The sequence below is a fragment of the Callorhinchus milii genome, unplaced genomic scaffold (assembly GCF_018977255.1).
Source record: "Callorhinchus milii isolate IMCB2004 unplaced genomic scaffold, IMCB_Cmil_1.0 Scaffold3, whole genome shotgun sequence".
Classification (NCBI taxonomy): Eukaryota; Metazoa; Chordata; class Chondrichthyes; order Chimaeriformes; family Callorhinchidae; genus Callorhinchus; species Callorhinchus milii.
In genome coordinates, this window is record NW_024704744.1 from 90,298,940 (window position 1) to 90,322,563 (window position 23,624).

At 49.2% G+C, this 23,624-nt stretch overlaps 1 protein-coding gene across 5 annotated transcripts in view; it reads left to right on the plus strand.

Moving 5' to 3' along the window:
• The window catches only part of LOC103187635 (1-phosphatidylinositol 4,5-bisphosphate phosphodiesterase beta-1), a 228,872-nt gene that overhangs the window by 192,509 nt on the left and 12,739 nt on the right, over positions 1-23,624 (plus strand). For 4 of the 5 annotated variants that reach the window (XM_042333658.1, XM_042333660.1, XM_042333659.1 and 1 more), the window contains 17 exons: positions 1,371-1,441; positions 2,082-2,178; positions 3,765-3,849; positions 8,721-8,845; positions 9,246-9,400; positions 9,702-9,866; positions 10,601-10,700; positions 12,563-12,667; positions 13,421-13,530; positions 14,961-15,093; positions 15,224-15,280; positions 16,183-16,402; positions 18,784-18,964; positions 20,055-20,131; positions 20,426-20,515; positions 21,818-21,875; positions 23,399-23,485. In XM_042333658.1, coding sequence (XP_042189592.1) covers positions 1,371-1,441; positions 2,082-2,178; positions 3,765-3,849; positions 8,721-8,845; positions 9,246-9,400; positions 9,702-9,866; positions 10,601-10,700; positions 12,563-12,667; positions 13,421-13,530; positions 14,961-15,093; positions 15,224-15,280; positions 16,183-16,402; positions 18,784-18,964; positions 20,055-20,131; positions 20,426-20,515; positions 21,818-21,875; positions 23,399-23,485 — 1,916 coding nt within the window. Of the gene's footprint in view, positions 1-1,370; positions 1,442-2,081; positions 2,179-3,764; positions 3,850-8,720; positions 8,846-9,245; positions 9,401-9,701; positions 9,867-10,600; positions 10,701-12,562; positions 12,668-13,420; positions 13,531-14,960; positions 15,094-15,223; positions 15,281-16,182; positions 16,403-18,783; positions 18,965-20,054; positions 20,132-20,425; positions 20,516-21,817; positions 21,876-23,398; positions 23,486-23,624 lie in introns of those variants that run through there. The other variant, XM_042333662.1, reaches the window with a different exon arrangement.

Here is a 23,624-nt window from a genome sequence, read left to right on the forward strand (position 1 = left end):
CTAAGTCTGGAAAGTATTAGGCGCAGGTTAGCAAGAGCCAAGGCTTGGGGACCCCAGAGTGTGCATTGGGGTAACTGCTGGAGTCTAACCAGCTAAAACCACATAGTTTGCCATTGATATTGCTGTCCAGCAAGCTTCCCACTGCTTGTCCAGCTAGGACCACTTAATAATAACACAGACACAATAAATCTGAAACGCCAGCTACTCTTCATAAGGCACCCTAGCCCCAATCCTGCATCATGTGACTTTCTGAACTTCATTCAACAGTCACCATGATCTCCTCTCTGTATCCAGGCCTCTTTTTGGAGTCCGAAATAGGAATCCAGTTGTTAGACAATTTTTAAAAAAATAATAATTTGGTCGCCCAATCCACAACTGTTTGTGGGACACTGCTGTGCACAATTGGCTGCTGTGTTTCGCCCACAAAATATACAGTCGATTAACTTTGCAGATAACAAGGATAGGACTGCACCTCTCCTTGTTGCCTCTCCTTCAAGCTCTATTCAGGTGGACATTAATATATATATTGTAAAGTGAATTGACTGTATATTTTGTAGGTGAAATATTTATTTTTATAAATAAATTTTTGTGCTATTTTTATAGGAAATGTAAGCTGGGTCCAGAGTATCAAGAGGGAACCTTATAGAGGTGTATAAACAGGATTGAGAAAGTAAACACAGATCATTACTTTTGGATTCACTGAAACAGGGAACAAGAGCACACAGGTTTAGTTAGACATGTAAAGGGCAATTTCAGTAGAGACGCCAAGATGTATCTCTCAGTAACTACAACAACGACTTGCACTTATATAGTGCCCTCCACGCAGGCAAACATCTCAGAACAGTTAACAGTTAACAGTGGCAGAGCAGGTGTGGCCTTAAGCATGGTCGAAGAGGAAGATTTTCAGGCGGGAATTGAAAAAGGGGAGAGAAGGGGCAAGGCGGAGGGATTGAGGGAGAGTGTTCCAGAGTTTCAGTGGCTGAAAGCGCAACCTCCGATGGTGGGGTGGAGGTTGCGATGGACGAGCAGGAGGCCGGTGCCAGTTGAGCGTAGGCGCCGGATGCTGGATTGGGGAGTGAGGAGGTTGGAGAGGTAGTGAATGGATTTGAACACGAGTGTAAGGATCTTGAAGTTGATTCATTTGGTGATGGGGAGCCAGTGGAGCCTGACCAGAACGGGATTGTGACAGGGAAGTGTGTGTTTATGGGGTGGGGGATTTGTGGCCAGAAGGGTCTTTTTCATCTGAAACCAGGCACGTGACGTTGGGATGTTCCGGTCACTCAGCACGAAATGGAATTGTGTTTGAAGCTGACATGGTGACAGCTGTAAACCACTGGTCTCTAAACACCTCTCACATTCCCTCTCTCCAGGAGATCCGGATGCAGAAAGTGATGATGACGAGGATGAGGATGAGGATTCTAAAAAGTCTTCAATGGATGAGGTAATTTCACTTAAAAATATAGAGGCTTAAAGGCTTAAATTACAAGGACAGGTTGCATAAATTCTGGTCTCTATTCCCTTGAGTTTAGAAGGTTTGGGGGTTATCCAATTGAGATTTTTAAAATAATAAAGGGATTCGATAGAGTAACTACAGAGAAACTATTTCCTCTGGTGGGGAATCCAGAACAAGGGTCATCATCTTAAAATTAGATCCAGGCCATTTAGGAGTGAAATCAGGAGGCAGTTTTTCACCCTCCTGAGTGGAAATCTGGAACTCTTTCTCACACAAGAAAGATGCTGGATATCTTCAAGACTGAGGTGGATAGATATTTGTTAGGTCAGGGAAGCTGGGTAAGGGCAGGTAATTGGAGTTGAGGTACAGATCAGCCATGATCCTTATAGAATGGCAGAACAGGCTTGAAGGGCTGAATAGCCTACTCCTGTTTCTAATTACACTTGGTTGTGATTGGTGTCTTTGTGTATGTAGCGGGGTGTCTGTGTTTGCGTGTGGGGGGAAGAGGAGGATCTGTGTGTGATCCAGGGAGGCTGGGTTGCGGGGACTGGATGGGGGAGACTCGAGTGGGTGTTGGGGGCTGGGAGGTGGAGGCTGGGAGTATGTAACATGACTGATTTAATCACAGGGAACAGCAGGCTGTGAAGCGAGTGCCACTGAGGAAATGTCTAACCTGGTTAATTACATCCAACCTGTGAAGTTCGAGTCCTTCGAGGCTGCAAAGAGTAAGTGGCTTTTGCTGGGTCACTCAACATAGTGAGTGCTCTCCTGGCCAGAGTGTACGTTGAGGTAACTGCTGGAGTCTAACCAGCAAAACCGCATAGCTTGTCATTGATATTGCTGCTGGCAAGCTTTCCTGCTGCTTGTCCAGCTAGGACCACCCTACCCGTTAGGGCTTTGGCTTGTAGGCTTAACAGGCACTCAGTGGGATGACCCCCTGCCCCCAGTAACTGATCTGGCTTCCAGGTTCTGCGATGATCCAGGCTGTGCTGTGCTGTCATCAGCAGCGCCCTGGAATACTGCGGACCCTCCTGGCTCAGGAACCGGACTAGAGACCGTCACAGAGGCCTGGCTCGATTCTGACATTCCTTGGGGTCACTTCAGCTCTGAGGAGACCCCACTAAGCACAATGATCGTCCTCCTGGCCAGGGTTGGTAGTTGGCACACGTGTTTGTGTGTGAGTGTACACAATGTGCGCACACACACAAAAAATACTGTGTATACACATACACAAACACTGTACACACACACTAAAACCACACTGTAACTGAGGGTAACTGTCGGGGAGTTGCTGGGTAAGGGGGGCTGTGTGAGGGGTTTGGGGGGGGCTGTGTAAGGGGCTGTGTGATGTGGGGGGGCTGTGTGAGGGGCGAGGGATGTGTGTGAGGGATTCGGGGGGTGCTGTGTGAGGGGGCTGTGTGAGGGGTGGGGGTGCTGTGTGTGAGGGGCTGTGTGAGGGCTGGGGGTGCTATGTGAGTGGGCTGTGTGAGGGATGGGGGGTCTGTGTCAGGGGTTGGGAGGGCTGTCTGAGGGGTGGCGGGGCTGTGTGAGGGGTTGGGGTGCTGTGTGAGGGGGGTGTGTGAGGGGTGGGGGTGCTGTGAGGGGGGGCTGTGTGGGGTGGGGGTGCTGTGTGAGGGGGCTGTGTGAGGGTGGCGGGGCTGTGTGAGGGGGCTGTATGAGGGGGCTGTGTGAGGGGTGGCGGGGCTGTGTGAGGGGGCTGTGTGAGGGGTGGGGGTGCTGTGTGAGGGGTGGGGTGCTGTGTGAGGGTGCTGTGTGAGGGGTGGCGGGGCTGCGTGAGGGGGCTGTGTGAGGGGTTGGGGGTGCTGTGTGAGGGGGCTGTGTGAGGGATGGGGGGGTCTGTGTGAGGGTTGAGGGATCTGTGTGAGGGATTGGGGGGTGGTCTGTGTCAGGGGTTGGGAGGCTGTCTGAGGGGGCTGTGTGAGGGGTGGGGATGCTGTGTGAGGGGGCTGTGTGAGGGGTGGGGGTGCTGTGTGATGGGGCTGTGTGAGCGGTGGGGGTGCTGTGTGAGGGGTGGGGGTGCTGTGTGAGGGTGCTGTGTGAGGGGTGGGGGTGCTGTGTCAGGGGTGGGGATGCTGTGTGAGGGTGCTGTGTGAGGGGTGGGGGTGCTGTGTGAGGGGGCTGTGTGAGGGGTGGGGGTGCTGTGTGAGGGGGCTGTGTGAGGGGTGGGGGTGCTGTGTGAGGGGGCTGTGTGAGGGGTGGGGGTGCTGTGTGAGGGGTGGGGGTGCTGTGTGAGGGGTTGGGGTGCTGTGTGAGGGGGGGGGTCTCACGGGGAGCATATGTTTGGTTACAGAGCACAACAAGGCGTATCAGATGTCATCCTTCGTGGAGACGAAAGCGCTGGAGCAGTTGACCAAGTCTCCTGTGGAGTTTGTGGAGTATCCTTTCCTGTTCCTGACTCAGCTCCAGTAACCCCTCCCCTTCACAGTAACCCCTCCCCTTCACAGTAACCCCTCCCCTTCACAGTAACCCCTCCCCTTCACAGTAACCCCTCCCCTTCACAGTAACCCCTCCCCTTCACAGTAACTCCTCCCCTTCACAGTAACTCCTCCCCTTCACAGTAACCCCTCTCCTTCACAGCAACCCTTCCCCTCTCCAACTAGCCCCTCCCCTTCACAACCAGCCCCTCCCCTTCACACTAACCCCTCCCCTTCACAACCAGCCCCTCCCCAACTGACCCCTCCCCTTCACAACCAGCCCCTCCCTACTAACCCTCCCCTTCACAACCAGCCTCCCCTTCACAAACAACCTCCCATTCACCCACCCCCCCTCCCCTTCACAACCAGCCCCTCCCCAACTAACCCCTCCCTTCACAACCAGCCCCTCCCCACTAACCCCTCCCCTTCACAACCAGCCCTCCCAACTAACCCCTCCCCTTCACAACCAGCCCTCCCCAACTAACCCCTCCCCTTCACAACCAGCCCCTCCCCTTCACAACCAGCCCCTTCCCAACTAACCCACCCCTTCACAACCAGCCCCTCCCCAACTAACCCCTCCCCTTCACAACCAGCCCCTCCCCAACTAACCCCTCCCCTTCACAACCAGCCCCTTCCCAACTAACCCCTCCCCTTCACAACCAGCCCCTTCCCAACTAACCCCACCCCTTCACAACCAGCCCCTCCCAACTAACCCCACCCCTTCACAACCAGCCCCTCCCCAACTAACCCCACCCCTTCACAACCAGCCCCTCCCCTCTCCAACCAGTGTGTTTAGCTGGAGATGTGAGTTGTGTGTTTAGTTGTGTATTTATCTGTGAGCTATTGTTTTAAGCTCTGTGTTCAGCTGTGAGCTGTGTAGCTGTGAGCTGTGAGTGTAGCTCTGAGCTTTGTGTTCAGCTGTATATTTATCTGTGAGCTGTGCGATTAGGTGTGAGCTGTGTGTTTAGCTGTGAGTTTAGCTGTGAGCTGTATGTTAAGCTGTGTATTTGGCTGTGAGCTGTGTGTTTAGTTGTGAGCTGTGTGTTTAGTTGGAGATGTGACCCATGTGTTTAGCTGTGAGCCATGTGTTTAGCTGTGAGCCTTGTGTTTAGCTGTGAGCTGTGTGTTTAGTTGGAGATGTGACCCATGTGTTTAGCTGTGACCCATGTGTTTAGCTGTGAGCCTTGTGTTTAGCTGTGAGCCGTGTGTTTAGCTATGGGCTGTGTGTTTAGCTGCAGATGTGAGTTGTGTGTTTAGCTGTGAGCTGTATGTTAAGCTGTGTATTTGGCTGTGAGCTGTGTGTTTAGCTCTGAGCTGTGTGTTTAGCTGTGAGCTGTGTGTTTAACTCTGAGCTGTGTGTTTAGCTGTGAGCTGTGTTTTTAGCTGTGAGCTGTGTGTTTATATCTGAGCTGTGTGTTTAGCTCTGAGCTGTTTGTTTACCTGGAGATGTAAGCTGTGTGTTTAGCTGTGAATTATAAGTTTAGCTGTATGTTTAGCTGTGAGCTGTGTGTTTAGATGTGAGCTGTGTTTTTAGCTGAGTGTTTAGCTATGAACTGTGTGTTTAGCTATGAGCTGTGTTTAGCTGGAGATGTGAGCTGTCCATTTTGCTGTGAGCTGTGTGTTTATCGTTGAGCTGTTGGTTTGAGCTCTGGGTTTAGCTATGAACTGTGTGTTTAGCTATGAACTGTGTGTTTAGCTATGAACTGTGTGTTTAGCTATGAACTGTGTGTTTAGTTGGAGATGTGACCCGTGTGTTTAGCTGTGAGCCGTGTGTTTAGCTATGGGCTGTGTGTTTAGCTGCAGATGTGAGTTGTGTGTTTAGCTGTGAGCTGTGTGTTGAGCTGTTCGTTTAGGTGTGGGTTGTATATTTAGCTGTGTGTTTAGCTATGAGCTGTGTGTTTAGCTATGAGCTGTGTGTTTAGCTATGAGCTGTGTGTTTAGCTATGAGCTGTGTGTTTAGCTATGAGCTGTGTGTTTAGCTATGAGCTGTGTGTTTAGCTGTGAGCTGTGTGTTTAGCTATGAGCTGTGTGTTTAGCTATGAGCTATGTGTTTAGCTGGAGGCGTGAGATGTGTATTTAGCTGTGAGTTGTGTATTTAGCTGTGTGTTTAGCTGTTGGCTGTGTGTTTAGCTGTGGGCTGTGTGTTTAGCTGTGTGTTTAGCTGTGTATTTATCTGTAAGCTGTATGTTTAGCTGTGAGTTTTGTGTTTAGCTGTGTGGTTAGCTGTGAGCTATGTGTTTAGCTGTGTATTTATCTGTGAGCTGTGTGGTGAGCTGTATGTTTAGCTGTGAGTTGTGTATTTAGCTGTGTGTTGAGCTCTGTGCTGTGTGCTGAGCTCTGGGCTGTGTGCTGAGCTCTGGGCTGTGTGCTGAGCTCTGGGCTGTGTGCTGAGCTCTGGGCTGTGTGCTGAGCTCTGGGCTGTGTGCTGAGCTCTGGGCTGTGTGCTGAGCTCTGGGCTGTGTGTTGAGCTGGAGATGTGAGTTGTGTGTTGAGCTGTGTGTTTAGCTGTGAGTTGTGTTTGTCTGTGGGCTGTGTGTTTAGCAGTGAGCTGTGTGTTCAGCTGTGTAATGATATGTGAGCTTTGTGTTTAGCTCTGATTTGTGCGTTTAGCTGTGTGTGGAGCTGTGAGCTGTGTGTTTAGCTGTGAGCTGTGTGTTTAGCTGTGAGCTGTGTGTTTAGCTGTGAGCTGTGTGTTTAGCTGTGTGTTTAGCTCTGAGCTGTGTGTTTAGCCGTGAGCTGTATGTTTAGCCGTGAGCTGTATGTTAAGCTGTGTATTTGGCTGTGAACTGTGTGTTAAGCTGTGAGCTGTGTGTTTAGGTGGAGATGTGAGCTGTGTGTTTACTGTGAGCTGTTGGTTTAAGCTCTGGGTTTAGCTGTGAGTTGTGTGTTTAGCTGTGTGTTTTAACTATGAACTGTGTGTTTTAACTATGAACTGTGTGTTTTAACTATGAACTGTGTGTTTAGCTATGAACTGTGTGTTTAGCTATGAATTGTGTGTTTAGCTGTGTGTTTAGCTGTGAGCTGTGTGTTAAGCTGTGTATTTGGCTGTGAGCTGTGTGTTTAGCTGTGAGCTGTGTGTTTAGCTGTGAACTGTGTGTTTAGCTGTGAACTGTGTGTTTAGCAGATGTGAGCTGTGCGTTTTTCTGTGAGCTGTGTGTCTTAGTTGTGTGTTTAGCTGTGAGTTGTGTGTTTAGCTGTGTTGTGTGTTTAATTGTGTGTTTAGCTGTGAGTTGTGTGTTTAGTTGTGTGTTTAACTGAGTTGGGTATTTAGCTGTGTTTTTAGATGGAGATTTGAACTGTGTGTTTAGTTGTGTGTTCAGCTGTGAGTTATGTGTTTACCTCTGAGCTATGTGTTTAGCTCTGAGCTGCGTGTTTAGCTGGAGACGTGAGTTGTGTGTTTATCTGGGCTGTGTGTTGAACTGTATGTTTAGCTGTGAGTTGTGTATTTTAGCTGTGTGTTTAGCTGTGAATTGTGTGTTTAGCTGTGTGCTTAGCTCTGAGCTGTGTCTTCAGCTGTGGGTTGAGTATTTAGCTGTGTGTTTAGCTGGAGTTGTGAGCTGTGTGTTTTGCTGTGAGCTGTGTGTTTAGCTCTGTGTGTTTAACTGAGTTGTGAGTTTAGCTGTAGGCTGTGTGTTTAGCTGTGAACTGTGTTTTTAACTATGAGCTGTGTGTTTAGCTGTGTTTAGCTGTGAGCTGTGTGTTTAACTATGAGCCTTGTGTTTAGCTGTGAGTTATGTGTTTAGTTGTGTGTTAAGCTGGAGATGTATCTTAAGCTGTGAGCTGTGTGTTTAGCTGTGAGCTGTGAGTTGCCTTTTTAGTTGTGTGTTAAGATGGAGATGTGTGTTTAGCTCTGAGCTGTGTATTTTACTGTGAGCTGTGTGTTTAACTGTGAGTTGTGTATTTAGCTGTGAGATGTGTATTTAGCAGTATGTTTAGCTGGAGATGTGAGCTGTGTGTTTAGCTGTGAGCTGTGTGTTTAGCTGTGAACTGTGGGTTTAGTTGTGAGCTGTGTGTTTAGCTGTGTATTTATCTGTGGGCTGCGCGTTTGGCTGTGGGCTGCGCGTTTGGCTGTGGGCTGCGCGTTTGGCTGTGGGCTGCGCGTTTGGCTGTGGGCTGCGCGTTTGGCTGTGGGCTGCGCGTTTGGCTGTGGGCTGCGCGTTTGGCTGTGGGCTGCGCGTTTGGCGGTATGTTTAGCTGGAGATGTGAGCTGTGTGTTTAGCTGTGAGCTGTGTGTTTAACTATGAGCTGTGTGTTCAGCTGTATATTTATCTGTGAGCTGTGTGTTTAGCTGTGAGCTGTGTGTTTAGCTGTGAGCTGTATGTTTAGCTGTGAGCTGTGTGTGTAGCTGTGAGCTGTGTGTGTAGCTGTGAGCTGTGTGTTTCGTTGGAGATGTGAGCTGTGTGTTTCCCTGTGAGCTGTGTGTTTCCCTGTGAGCTGTGTGTTTCCCTGTGAGCTGTGTGTTTCCCTGTGAGCTGTGTGTTTCCCTGTGAGCTGTGTGTTTCCCTGTGAGCTGTGTGTTTCCCTGTGAGCTGTGTGTTTCCCTGTGAGCTGTGTGTTTCCCTGTGAGCTGTGTGTTTCCCTGTGAGCTGTGTGTTTCCCTGTGAGCTGTGTGTTTCCCTGTGAGCTGTGTGTTTCCCTGTGAGCTGTGTGTTTCCCTGTGAGCTGTGTGTTTCCCTGTGAGCTGTGTGTTTCCCTGTGAGCTGTGTGTTTCCCTGTGAGCTGTGTGTTTCCCTGTGAGCTGTGTGTTTCCCTGTGAGCTGTGTGTTTCCCTGTGAGCTGTGTGTTTCCCTGTGAGCTGTGAGAACTATGTGTCCTTAGCTGTAGCTGTGCAGATACAATAAAAGGCAGATGAGCCGCATTTACCCCAAGGGAACCCGTGTGGATTCCTCCAACTACATGCCTCAGGTCTTTTGGAATGCCGGCTGTCAGCTCGTAGCACTCAACTTCCAGACACTGGGTTAGTGACATAGTCACACACAATGACACAAACACACAGTAACACACAGTCAAGCACAGTAACACACACACACAGTCACGCATAATAACACACACTCACACAGTCTCACACACACAGTCACAGTCACATACATACACACACACACACAGTCTCACACGCACACACAGAAACACACAGCTAAACAGACACATAGTGACACACAGGGTCACCCACAAAGTGACAGAGTCACACAGTGTTACACAGTCACACACAGAGTGACACGAGTGTGTGCATGTGAGTGTGCACATGTGTGTGTGTGAGTGTATGTGTGCCTGAGTCTCATTGTGTGTGTGATCACACGGTGATGCTGTGCTGTGTTACACAGTGTGATCACACGGTGATGCTGTGCTGTGTTACACAGACCTGCCGATGCAGCTGAACATGGGAATGTTTGAGTACAACGGGAAGAGCGGTTTCCGCCTGAAGCCAGAGTTTATGAGACGTAACGACAAGCACTTCGACCCCTTCACTGAGAGCACTGTGGACGGCATCGTCGCTAATACCCTCTCCGTCAAGGTATGACCCCCCCCTTCTATCCTTCCTCTTCATCTCCCCCTCCTCTCACTCCTCTCCCACCTCATCTCCCCACTCCTCCTCTTCCCACCTCCATTCTCCTCTCCCCACCTCCATTCTCCTCTCCCCCTCCTCATCTCCCCCTCCCCTGTCCCTTCCTCTCCCTCTTCTCATTTCCCCCTCGTCTCTTCCTCGGGCCCCTACTCTCCCCCTTTTCCCTCCCCTCCACTCCTCTCCACTCTCCCCTCCTCTGGATCCTCTCAATCACTGCAATATTCTTTTGTGATCTTCTCGTTTCCTTCAGATAATTTCAGGGCAGTTTCTTTCGGATAAGAAGGTGGGCACGTACGTGGAGGTGGACGTGTTTGGGCTTCCCGTGGACACCAGACGCAAAGCTTTCAAAACAAAAACATCCCAGGGAAACGCGGTGAATCCTGTCTGGGATGAAGAGCCAATTGTGTTTAAAAAGGTCTGTATGTTCTGGCGATGAGTCGCCCGGCTTCAACCTCCCTACCTCTCCAATCTGCTTATCCCCCAACTCACCTTGCCCCTTCCTTCCCCACATTCACTTCACCCCTGAAGACCTTCCTCTTCAACTGCGCCTACGGTCACCTCCCCCCGGAGTCGTGCTCCGCCATTGTCAAGCGCTCTGGGACGCTATCCTGCATGAGGGGCACTGTGTAAATGCAAGTATTATTACAATTGTTTCATCTCACTTTTACTGCATGAGATGTATTTAAACCAATTCTCATCACTTTTAGTGCTCTTCATAAAGCCCCTCGGTCACTCTCAAATCCTCCTCACACTCCTCATCCATATCCCCCACACTCCTCATCCATATCCCCCACACTCCTCATCCATATCCCCCACACTCCTCATCCATATCCCCCACACTCCTCATCCATATCCCCCACACTCCTCATCCATATCCCCCACACTCCTCATCCATATCCCCCACACTCCTCATCCATATCCCCACACTCCTCATCCATATCCCCCACACCCCTCATCCATATCCCCCACACCCCTCATCCATATCCCCACACCCCTCATCCATATCCCCCACACCCCTCATCCATATCCCCCACACCCCTCATCCATATCCCCCACACCCCTCATCCATATCCCCCACACTCCCCACACAGAGAGCTTTGCTATGTGATGTTGCAGTGATCTCTCAAATGTTCCCTATTCCGCTGCCAGGTGGTGCTGCCGTCCTTGTGTTCATTGAGGTTAGCTGTCTACGAGGAAGGCGGTAAATTCATCGGCCATCGGATCCTGCCTGTTCAAGCTCTCCGTCCAGGTAAGCTGCTACACTAAACAACCTGTAGAAACCTTTATACTGTTGCTGTCGCTGCTGTGTAATGTGCTGTTTGTCTGGTTATCAGTCATTGTAGGTCACTGTAATGTTCAAAAGGCAAAATAGTGCAGATGCTGGAAATCTGTAATAGAATCAGAAGTGGCTGGGACCACTCAGCAGGTCAGGCAGCATCTACTGGGTTCTGCTGGCTCCGGCATCCTCCTTGTCCCTCGAATCCTCTGCTCCATATCGACAGCTGTGCCTTCAGCTACTACACCACCAAGCTGTGGAACTCACTCCCTCAATCCCTTCGCCTTGCCCCCTCGTTCCCCATTTTCAGGTCGCGCCTGAAGACGTTCATCTTCGACCGCGCCTACGGTCACTTTCCCGCTCCCCCTGGCTCAGCCTCGGGCTCCACCATTGTTGAGCGCTCTGAGACGCCGCCCAGTGTGGAGGCGCTATATAACTGCAAGTTGTTGTTGTAGCATCTATGGAGAGAGGGAAGTAAGTTAACGTTTCAGGTCGATAACCTTTCGTCCAATGTTGGAAGGGAGCAGTTTATAAGGACAAACAGAGAAGGCGGTGGGGAAAGAAAGACAAATTAATAAATGAGGTGGAGGACAAAAGATGATGAGATCAGAGGTGTTAATGATGTAGGACGAAATTAGGCAATGGTGGGAGATTAGAATCATAGAATGATAGAATTATACAGCACAGAGGAGGCCATTTGGCCCATCGTATCTGTGCTGGCTCTTTGAAAGTGCTATCCAAATTAGTCCCACTCCCCCACTCTCTCCCGATAGCCCTGCAAACTTGCCCTCCCCAAATACCTATCAATTCTTGCTGGAAAGTTGTTGTTGAATTTGCTTCCACCACCCTTTCAGGCAATGCATTCCAGTTCCAAACAACTCGCTGTGTGAAAAAAATTCTCCTCACCTCCCCTCTGTTTCTTTTGACAATTATCTTAAATTCTATTAGATTATAGAAATAAAAGATGTATCTGAGACTCAGAGGATGCGTGAATGGTTAGAGAAGGGTGAAGGGGGTGAGAAGGTAAGGCTGAAAGAAGATGGGAGCTGTGGTTAATGTCTGAAGTGGATAAAATCAATGTTGAGGCCAATGGGCTGTAAAGTGCCGAGGAGTTAACCAACACAAACACCTCTGAAAACAAAAATAGAAATCCCTGGGATCACTCAGCATGTCAGGGGCATCTATGGAAAGAGAAAAGTTAACGTTTCAGATCGATGACTTTTCATCAGAGCTGGGGATGTTGGAAGGTAGAAGCTTATAAGGACAAACATAGAAAGGGGCGAGGAAAGAAAGACAAAGGAAACCATTAGATAGAGGACAGGAGATGATGAGATCAGAGGTGTTATTGTTAACATTGCTAATACTGTTAAAGGTGGGGGGGAAATTTCAGTGTAATAAACTCCCATTACACCAGTCCTAGCCAGTGGCTTCACTGGCTCCTTATCGCCAAACGGATCGATTTCAAGATCCTCACACTCGTTTTCAAATCCCTTCATTTCCTACCTCTCCAACCTGCTTACTCCCCAACCCACTGCCCGCTGCCTCCACTCGATCGGTTCTGGCCTTCTGCATATCCCCTGTGCCCTCTGTTCCACCATCGGTGACCGTGCTTTCAGCCACTATGCTCTGAAACTCTGGAATACTCTTCCTCTATCCCTCCACCTTCATTCCCCATGTCAGGTCGTGGCTGAAGACCTTCCTCCTTCGACCATGCTTATGGTCACCTTCCACCGGCTCAGTGTCATGCTCCGCTATTGTCAAGCACTCTGGGATGCTACCCTGTGTGAGGGGTATCGTGTAAATACAAGTTGTAATATTACTATGTTCTGTGTCAGGTTATCGCTATATCTGTATGAGGAATGAAAAGAATCAGCCACTGATGCTTCCCTCTGTCTTCGTGTATATCGAGGTGAAGGATTATGTTCCAGACACTTTTGCAGGTAAAAAGGAGTGTCAGTACATGGGATGTGACTGATGTGTGGTATGTTATCCAGTGTCACACACTCCACTGCCTCACAGCAGCTTCTCAATGAGCGCTAGACATTGTGCTGAGCTGCCTCTGAACACCTCAGCTCTGTGTGTGTGTGTGTGTGTGTGTGTGTGTGTGTGTGTCTGTATGTATGTGTGTCTTGAGTGTGTATATTGTATGCCACATATTTGTGTACCTACATGTATATCTGCATGGGTGTGTATCTGCGTCAGTGTGTATATGCATGAGCGTGTATGTGTGTGTGTGTACTTGTGTGTGTGTGTATCTGTTTGAGTATATGTGCATGAGTGTGGCTTTGTGTGTGTCTGTGAGTGTGTGTGTGTCTGTGAGTGTGTGTGTGTCTGTGAGTGTGTGTGTGTCTGTGAGTGTGTGTGTGTCTGTGAGTGTGTGTGTGTCTGTGAGTGTGTGTGTGTCTGTGAGTGTGTGTGTGTCTGTGAGTCTGTGTGTGTCTGTGTGTACACAAAATATACAGTCAATTCGCTATTTGAAGCGCTTTGAGACGTCTCGAAGATGTGATAAGGTGTTATATCAAATGCAAGGATTATTATTATAACAACCGTGACTTTTGTTGTTGTTATAATAATAATCCTTGCATTTATGAGCGTGTGATAGTGGTGAGCGTGTGATAGTGGTGAGCGTGTGATAGTGGTGAGCGTGTGAAAGTCCTGAGTGTGTGATAGTCTTGTGTGCTTTGTGCTGACAGATGTGATCGAGGCCCTGTCTAACCCGATCCGCTATGTGAACCTGATGGAGCAGAGAGCCCAGCAGTTGGCGGCTCTCACTCTGGAGGACGAGGAAGAGGACAAGAAAGACGTGAGAGGCTTTCATCTCCTTCAGCTGCACACCTAACAACAACTGACAACCATCCCGCCCGCCCCGACGACCAGCCCGCCCGCCCCGACGACCAGCCCGCCCGCCCCGACGACCAGCCCGCCCGCCCCGACGACCAGCCCGCCCGCCCCGACGACCAGCCCGCCCGCCCCGACGACCAGCCCGCCCGCCCCGACGACCAGCCCGCCCGCCCCGACGACCAGCCCGCCCGCCCCGACGACCAGCCCCCCCCCGACGACCAGCCCGCCCGCCCCGACGACCAGCCCCAGCGCCCAGCCCTAACAACCATCCCGCCCACCCTAACATCCTGGCTCATCGGCAGGATCTGGAAGTGCAGTGAGTCATCTCACTCAGCTCCTGTTAACCCTGCAACCAAAGCCCTAATGGCTAGGGTGGTCCTAGCTGGACAACCAGTGGGAAAGCTTGCCAGGTTGTGCTATCAGTAACAAGCTATGCTGGTATAGCTGGTTAGACTCTAACAGTTACCCCAAAGCGCACTCTGGACTCCCCCAGCCTTGGCTTTTATTAGCCTCTGCCGAATTAGGTATACAGGGTGCGTCCCTTCAGGGAGAGAGTGTGCATTCCATTCAGATATGGGAATTTCCAGGTGTAGGTAAGAAACGCGGAACTCAGTCTCATTTGTATACTCTTAAGCACAATGATGGGTTTCCACGTATCAGACAGAGGTGAGTGTGTGGTCATGAAAAAATGACTCCGACCCACTAAGGAATGGATTTCATTCCACCAAAACACCCACTGACCATCCAGTGCCTTGGGGCATCCTCCCAATGTGAAAGGCGCAGTTTGTTGTTATTGAACCCAGGTCCTCTTGGCTCACAAGCGAGAGAATCTGGGTTTGATTCCCGGGCAGGGCAAAATGTTGGGCAAGTTTCCTTACTCCACATGCCTCTAGCAGTAAGCAGGAATCTGGCTGTTAGTCGATTGGCGGATTGCTTTTCCCGGGGTAATAATTCCTTAAAAAAAATGTGGCCACTCTAATCTGTGACTGTTTGTGGGCCACTGCTGTGCGCAATTAGCTTCCATGTTTTGTCCAGAAAATATACAGTCAATTCCCTCACAGTATATTGTGTGAAGCGCTTTGAGATGTCTAGAAGGCGTAATAAGGCACTATATCAAGCCAATTGCACACAACAGTATCCCACAAACGGTTGTGGTTTCAGTGACCAAATTATTATTATTTATTTATGTTTTGAAGGGAAAAGCGATCCAGCAATAGACTAACAACCGGTTTCAACTTACTGCTGGGTAAACAGAGGCGTGTGGAGTAAGGAAACTTGCCTACCGTTTCACCCTGCCCGGGAATCGAACCCGGCTCCTCTCGCTTTTCGAGGCAAGTGCTCTAACCACTGAGCGAGTAAAGGCAAATTGTTGTTGTTATGATTGTTGTTCAGGCTGAACCTGGGGAAATCGCTATGGAGCCAAGTAATGAGCCGAAACCGACGACAGACGAGAATGGGGTGAGCCCCACACCTGCCCAGACCCCCAAACCTGCCGGGCCAGCAGCCCAACTCCAGCCAGCGCCAGGTAGGCACCATCAGCGCCCAACCCTCACCTCGCCTCTTCTTATAAACTGCCAACAGCTCATCGTTTGAAAGTTGCAGTGACAATGGTACGATTTCCTGCTTTAACCACAAACCTTTACATTTTGTCTCAGCGTCAGTGAAAAGCCCCCCGGGAAAGGCAGAAGATCTCATTCAAAGCGTCCTGTCAGGTAAGCTCTGACACTGCCCCCCACCCCGCACCCACACTGCCCCCACCCCACCTACACTGCCCCCACACCCACACTGCTCCCCCCCACACCCACACTGCTCCCCCCCACACCCACACTGCTCCCCCCACACCCACACTGCTCCCCCCCACACCCACACTGCTCCCCCCCACACCCACACTGCTCCCACCCACACTGCTCCCACCCACACTGCTCCCACCCACACTGCTCCCCCCCACACCCACACTGCTCCCCCCCCACACCCACACTGCTCCCCCCCCACACCCACACTGCTCCCCCCCACACCCACACTGCTCCCCCCCACACCCACACTGCTCCCCCCCACACCCACACTGCTCCCCCCCACACCCACACTGCTCCCCCCACACCACACTGCTCCCCCCACACCCACACTGCTCCCCCCCACACCCACACTGCTCCCCCCCACACCCACACTGCTCACACCCACACTGCTCCCCCCACACCCACACTGCTCCCCCCACACCCACACTGCCCTCCCACTCACACTGCCCCCCCACTCCAGACGCCCATTCCCAACGTCAGTGGGCTATATTAAATGGGGGGGAAGGGCTATTGTTGTTATCGCCCCCACCCTCGTCCGGCTCCACTGACTCCCCATCCCCCAGAGGGTAGAGTTCAACATCCTCGTCCTCACCTTTAAATCCCTCCATGGTCTTGCCCCACCCAACCTCTGTGACCTTCTCAAAAGCTACTCACCCAGCGCTCCCTTCGCTCAGTGGGAACCGACCTGCTTCACGCTAGGTTTGGAACTCTTAAGCACGGTGATAGGTTTCCGCATGTGTCAGACACCCGGCTGACCAAAGAATAACCCTCTGCTCTGTGTGGCGGTGACTGACTGGCGGTTTTCTATGAACCAATGGTAGAGATGGAAGCCCAGACCATTGAGGAGCTAAGGCAACAGAAAGGGTTTGTGAAGCTACAGAAGAAACATTACAAAGAGATGAAGGAATTGGTGAAGCGACATCACAAGAAGACCAGTGACCTGATCAAAGAGCACACAGCCAGGTACAGCGAGCTACAGAGTGAATACATGCGTCGCCGAGTCCTGCTGGAAAAATCGGCAAAGAGAGATGGTAAGAAGAGGTACGTGAGTCAGCCCTTCTCAGATACTCTCTGAAACTCAGCTCAGAATGTGTCGCATGTCGTGTCCCCAGCACCTCTCTGCCCTGCCCCTCTCCTCCGCTTCCCCTGTCGCTCGGCTATCACAGACCTGCTGCACCTTCCCCAACCCCACCCCCAACCCTCACTGTCATCATTCAGGGTTCACTCCTTCAGCCACTGAGTCCCTAACCTCCGGAACTCCCTGCCTCAACCCCCACCCCCCTTCCCTCCTTCTTGGCCCCTCTTTATAATAATAATCTCTGATTTGATATAGCGCCTTATCACGTCTTCGAGACATCTCAAAGCACTTCACAGAATAGACTGTAAAGTGAATTGACTGTATATTTTGTGGGCAAAATGCGCAACCAATTGTGCACAGCAGTGTCCCACAAACAATTGTGGATTTGAGTGACCAAATTTTTTATATTTTATATCAATCTTAATAATCCCATCTGAAAATCTACCTCTTTGACAGTGCCTGTGTCATCTCCTCCCTCTTCACTCTTCCTCCCTCAGCGTCCAACTGCACCGATGTACAGCGCTCCAAGACGCTGCCCCGCATGAAAGGCACTGCGTAAATACAAATTGTTATTGCTACATGACCTGTCCTCTGGGAATTCTGACTGAGGGTGATAAGAGTCAGCCATGTAGTTGCATGTAGATTAGATCATTCTCACAAGATCACACAAGAGGTTCAGACAAAACCCTTCAGCCCAGCTGATGTCATCCCTCCAGAACGCCTACCCTAATGTCCCCCCCATCTGAGGTAGATCCAGCTGCTTTTCAAATGAGTCCCAGTGTCCTGGCCTTAACCCCACCTTCCTGGTAATCTGTTCCAGTCATTAATTACCCTCTGGGTAAAGAAATACTTCCTGGTGTCTGTCCTAAAATTGTTTTTAAACCTATCTTTCTCTGCTGTTTTAGGACGTCTAAAAGTATTGATATGGGATTAGTTTTTCAATCCGATTTAATATGTTAGACACCTGTGAGTCGTTTTCTCACAAGATTTAACAGAAACAAATAACTTGGAGCTCAATGTAGAGCCAAAAGCTGACACATGGAAAAACTCACACTCCAGGATCAAAAAATGGACTTGGGCAGTGGAGAGGAACAAACCATTTACTTGGAAAGGGGTGCGCCCCCTGCTGAGAGATGTGACACATTTCTTAATATAGAGCCTTACCACGTCGTTGAGACGTCTCAAAGCGCTTTACAAGATTTACTGTATTTTATGGACAAAACACATCACCGGTTTTGCATACAGCAATGTCCCACAAACAGCCGTGGAGTGAGTGACCAATTTTATTTGGAGGATTGTCGGCCAGGTCACCAGGAGAGAGAAACTCCCTTCTCTTTTGAAATAGTGCTATGGGATCTTTAACATCCACCTTAACAGACAGATGGGACCTCGGTTTAACGTCTCATCCGAAGCATGGTACCTGCAACAGTCCAACACCCCCTAGTCCTGCACTGGAGTATCAGCTTAGACCATGTGATTCCAAGTCCTGCCGTGGGGCTTGAACCCACAACCTTCTGACTCAGAGATGAAAGCGCTACCACTGAGCCAGGCTGACACAAGGAAAGATTTTAAAATGACCACAGATTTTATCCTAATTTCCTTCAGTTGGGGAAACAAAACAATACAATATTATGCCCTGGCCATAAATCCACCCGCTAAAATTGTTCACTCACTTCATGGCCGTTTGTGGAGCATTGCTGCATGCAAATTGGTTCATCTACAAAACACACAATCACCACACTCTGCTGATGACAGCACAGCCCAGTCTGGCTCATCGGCAGAACCTGGAAGGGCAAACCAGTCACTTGGGGCAGGGAATCATCCCACTCAGCTCCTGATAATAATAAAAAATAATAATCCTTGCATTTGATATAGCGCTTTTCACGTCTTCCAGACGTCTCAAAGTGCTTCACAGAATATACTGTAAGGTGAATTGACTGTATATTTGTGGGCGATAACCCTACAAGCCAAAGCCCTAATGGTAAGGTGGTCCTAGATGGACAAGCAGTGAGAAACCTTACCAGACAGCAATATCAATGGCAAGCTATGTAGTTTTAGCTGGTTAGACTCCAGCAGTTACCCCAATGCACACTATGGGGTCCCTAACCTTGGCTCTTGACAATCTGCACCTAATACTTTCCGGAATTAGGTAAATAGGATGTGTCCCTCCAGGCGATATAGAAATGTAATACTGTATTGTGTGATAGGGACATCCGGCTGATCACGGTGATGGATTTCCGTGTTTGTCAGACATTTGGCTGACCAAACAAAGAGGGGAATGGTATAGTTATTTTTTGCTGTGATAAAACCAGCTGTTAACACAAAATGATCTTGCTATCGACAGGGTGGAGTCGGCAAGTCCAGAGCACCCAACATCGGCTGCTGAGCAGGAGCTTACTGTGCTCGACGCAGAAATAACCCAGAAATCGGCGGAGCTGAAAGAACAGCAACAGGAGCAGTTGCTGAGTGTGAGGCAGGAGCAGTATTACAGCGAGAAATACCAGAAACGGGAGCACGTTAAACAGGTGAGTAAACGGCACAGTCAAGCTGTAACTTGGAAACATACAATGCAGACAGTTTACGACAACAACAACAAATTATATTTGTATAGAGGTTTTAACATCGTGAGGACGTCCCAATGCGCTGGACAATCAGGGATTTGGACCCGAGCTGGGGGTCGGGATCAGGAAGGGTGGAGAGAGGGAGGGTAGAGGTAGGAGGGTGGCTGAAGGCATGGTCGAAGAGGAGAGTCTTGAGATGTGCCTTGAAGGAGGCAAGAGAGTCAGCGAAGTGAAGGGACTGTGGGATGGAGTTCCAGACAAGGTCCAGCCATCTCTTGAGCCGCGCTTAATTTTGTAACGTTTGTCTACAAAACACACAGTCACTATACTTTATAGTGAATCCTGCGAAGGTCTTTAAGACGTGCTCCTGAACATGAAAGGCACTGTATCAAATGCGAGGATTTAGGAACAAAGAGGATTATTTCCAAGTCTTCCTCACCACTAATACTATCTGACTTTACAATAACAATGTGATATATTTCACAATACAATTTAATACACAGTAAATTCCTGACTTAACTCGTCAGAACCACGTAAGTCCTGTGGGAGTCCTGTAGCAAGTTTCCTTACTCCACACGCCTCTGTTTACCTAGCAGTGAGTAGGAACCCGGTTGTTAGTCGATTGGTGGATCGCTTTTCCGGGGGTAGTAATCCCTTCAAAAATAAATAAATAATAAGCTGGTCACTCAATCCACGGCTGTTTGTGGGACACTGCTGTGCACAATTGGCTGCCGTGTTTCACCCACAAAATATACAGTCAATTCACTTTACATTATATTCTGTGAAGCACTTTGGGATGTCTCAACGACGTGATAAGGTGCTATATCTAAAGGCAAGGATTATTATTATTATTATGGGGGTGTTAGGATCACGAAGCCTGGTACGGGAGAGGAAACAAGCTGCAGAGTTCTGGCTGGTCTACAGCTTGTGTGGGGAGGAGCTGGCATGGTCAGGCCTGGACAATATTGAGGTAGGCCGTTTAATGAATAAGGAAGACTTAGTAAGAGCTGTTTACCTGCTCACATGTAGCTGACATGTTCTCTGCTCTTTGTAGCTGGTACAGAAGTTGACAGAGGTCTGTGAGGAATGCCAGGCCAACCAGCTGAAGAAACTCAAAGAGCTTTGTGAAAAGTAAGAGCATTTTAACAGGGCATCAGTGTAACAAATGGTGATTAATACAGTGAGTATTAATGCTGTGATTCTGAGATAGCCTCAGATATACAGTGAGTATTAATGCTGTGACACCCTCAGATATACAGTGAGTATTAATTATGTGATTCCCTCAAATATACAATGAGTATTAAGGCTGTGAGATGGCCTCAGTGAGTATTAGTACTGTGATGTGAGATGGCCTCAGATATACAGTGAGTATTAATGTTGTGATTTAAATCAGCCTCAAATTCAACCAATTGTTCTCAATTTCAGGGAAAAGAAAGAGTTGAAAAAGAAAATGGATAAAAAACGTCAGGAGAAGATCACTGAAGCCAAATCAAAAGATAAAAATCAAATGGAAGAGTAAGTACTTCAAACTTGTTGAGGTGGTGACAAACAGAGTTTCAGTCAATGGGAAATTTTAGCACATATATAACCCCCGAAGCTCCAAAACCTACATCAAAGGAGTGGTGTCCTGTAGCTTAGTGGTTACAGACTTACAGCACAGCAAGCGAGAAGACCTGGGTTTGATTCCCAGGCAGGGCGAAACGTTGGACAAGTTTCCTTACTCCACCTGCCTCTGTTTACCTAACAGTAAGTAGGAACCCGGTTGTAGGTCGATTGGCAGAGCACTTTTCTGGGTGTAATAATCCCTTCAAAAAGTAAATAATAATAATAATAATTTGGTCGCTCGGTCCACAACTGTTTGTGGGACACTGCTGTGCACAATTGGCTGCCACGTTTCGCCCACAAAATATACAGTCAATTCACTTTACAGTATATTCTGTGAACCGTTTTGAGAGATGTCTCATAAACATAATAAGGCGCTAAATCAAATGCAAGGATTATTATTATTTTAATGTTATTATCTTTTTCACCATAAACTGACAGTCAGTTCAGTCAGTTGAGCTCTCAACTATCTCCAAGTCAGAAAGTTGCAGGCTCACATCCCACATCAGGACTTTGGGCTCACAATCCAGGCTAAGGCTCCAGTCCAGTGCTGGGGAGGGGAGGGGGGTACTGCATTGTCAGAGGTGCCGTCCTTCAAATGAGACGTTAAACCTCAGTGCCTGGCCAACAATCCCCCAGATAAACTTGGTCATTCACTTGAGTTCCACATTCTACATAAAGAAACTCCTCCCAAACTCCCTATTAGATCTTCCACTGACTAAGTAGAAACAGCTCATCACAAAACCAATACATTTCATTAATTTACAAATTAAACAGTAACTGCACTTTACCATGAATCCTGTGAAGCGCTTTGAGCACATCCTTCACATGGGAAAGGCACTGAATTAAATGCAATGATTATCATAATAATAATAATAATATATAATACTACTAATAATAATCCTTGATATAGGGCCTTATCACGTGTTTGAGACATCTCAAAGTGGGACTCTTCCCACACAGCACAGTTAACCCTGTAAGGCAAAGCCCTAAATGGTAGAATGGTCGTAGCTGGACAATATGAGGACCTCTAGGTCAGGTCTGGAGACCTAGAAATGCACAATGATGCATTTCTGTGTGTGTCAGACACCCGGCTTGATCACCGTGAAGGGTTTCCATGTGTGTCAGATACCACCTGATCACAGTGATTAGTTCCTACGTGTGTCAGATGCCGAAAAGCTGGATTGTAAAATAACTAATTTGTGTTTCTTGCAGGGAAAAGACTGAAATAATCCGTTCATATATTCATGAGGTAGTGCAATCTATAAAGAGGGTGAGTGTCGAATGGTGACAGCCCGAGTGTCAAATGGTGACCCTGACCCGAGCCTCTGGTTGATGTTTGTGAATTTTTACAAGTTGAGATCCATCAGTGATAGTGGCTTGGCCACAGCGACTCAGCGAGGTTTAAGCTTAAATAAAGCTTAAATAGTAGAGCACCTCACCCTCCTCTCTCTCCCTAAATTCCTCCTAGTTTATCGCTTCCCCCACCCCTTCCCCCCCCCCCCCCCACAAACCTCCTGGCTGTTTCCTCACTGATATCTCCTCTCCCCTCTAGTCCCTGTCCCTCTGCACTGAATACCTGCTCATAAGGTGTGATTTCAACCTCCAGCTAAACTCCCCTTGCACCACCAACGTCTTCACTCCTGCGAATCTAAACGCCTCAACCTCCCGGGTTCTCCCTCAGATTCACCGAACCAGTGCGCAATCTAGGCATCCGGTTTGACCCCCAACTGTCCTTTTTTCCACATCCGGTCCCTGACCAGGAGCATCTTCTTCCACCTCTACCATATTGCCCACCTCCAACCTTACCCCAAATGCAGCTGAAACCCGCCTGTATGCGTTTGTCACCTCCCGCTTGGATTACTACAATGCACTCCTCGCCTGTCTCCCCAGCTCCACTAATCAAAAGACCCAGCTCATTCAGAACTCTGCCGCCTACATACTGACCCGGACCAAATTCCATACCCACATTTCACCCGCTCTGGCCAGGTTCCACGGCTCCCCATCACCGAATGGATCAACTTCAAAATCTTCACACTCGTGTTCAAATCTCTTCACTCTCTGGCTCCTCACTACCTCTCTGGGCTCCTCACTCCCCAATCCACCACTCGCGTCCTCCGCCCCACCATCGAAGGTTGTGCTTTCACCCCAAAACTGTGGAACGGTCTCCCTCAATCCCTCCGCTTTGCCCCCTCTCTTCCCTCTTTCAAGTCCCACCTTAAACCTTTCCTGTTCGGCCATGCTTATGGCCACCTCCCCTCCCGGCTCGGAATCAGGCTTTGCCTCTGTTAAGTGCTCTGACACGCTACCTTGCGTGGAGGGCACTATATAAGTGCAAGTTGTTGTTGTAAATAAGTAGTTGGAAGGAAAAGGAAAATCTTTGTGAAGCAGGCAGGTTATTTAACTTTATAAAGGAATGCTACAAAATAAACAAGTTACTTTAAAGATGTTAGTCTCTGATTCCCTCTGTTCCTGGGCCTTGTCATGCACAACAATGCCCTGCCTGTTCCGCTCCACTACCTGCCGCTGGGTTTTCAGCTTATCTGCCCCCGCTCTCTGGAACTCCATCTCTGGCCCTCAGACTCATTCCCTCACTTGCCTCCTTCTCAAGACATACCTCTTTGACGACATGTTCAATCACTTTTCCCCTCCCTCTCCCCCCCACCCCACTGCTCCCACCCCTGCTTGGGTTCCCAGCCTGCACCGTCAAGCTCTTTGAGACAGATGTACTCTCATGGTGATGGGTGCTGTGTAACTGTTAACTGTATGGTATCTCTCCTCCCCATGTTTCTGCAGTTGGAAGACGCTCAATGCAAGAGACAAGAGAAACTGGTTGACAAACACAATGAAGTCCGTCAGCAAATCGTGGATGAGAAATCAAAGGTATGAATGAAGAGCTTTGTCTAGTTATCACATGCTGTTTAATGAATCCTAGAGAGGACCGCCAGTTGGCCCATTATTCCTGCCAGTCTTTGCTCCACCCAGCAGCCATCCACCCGATCCCTCCTCCTTTGCTCTCTCC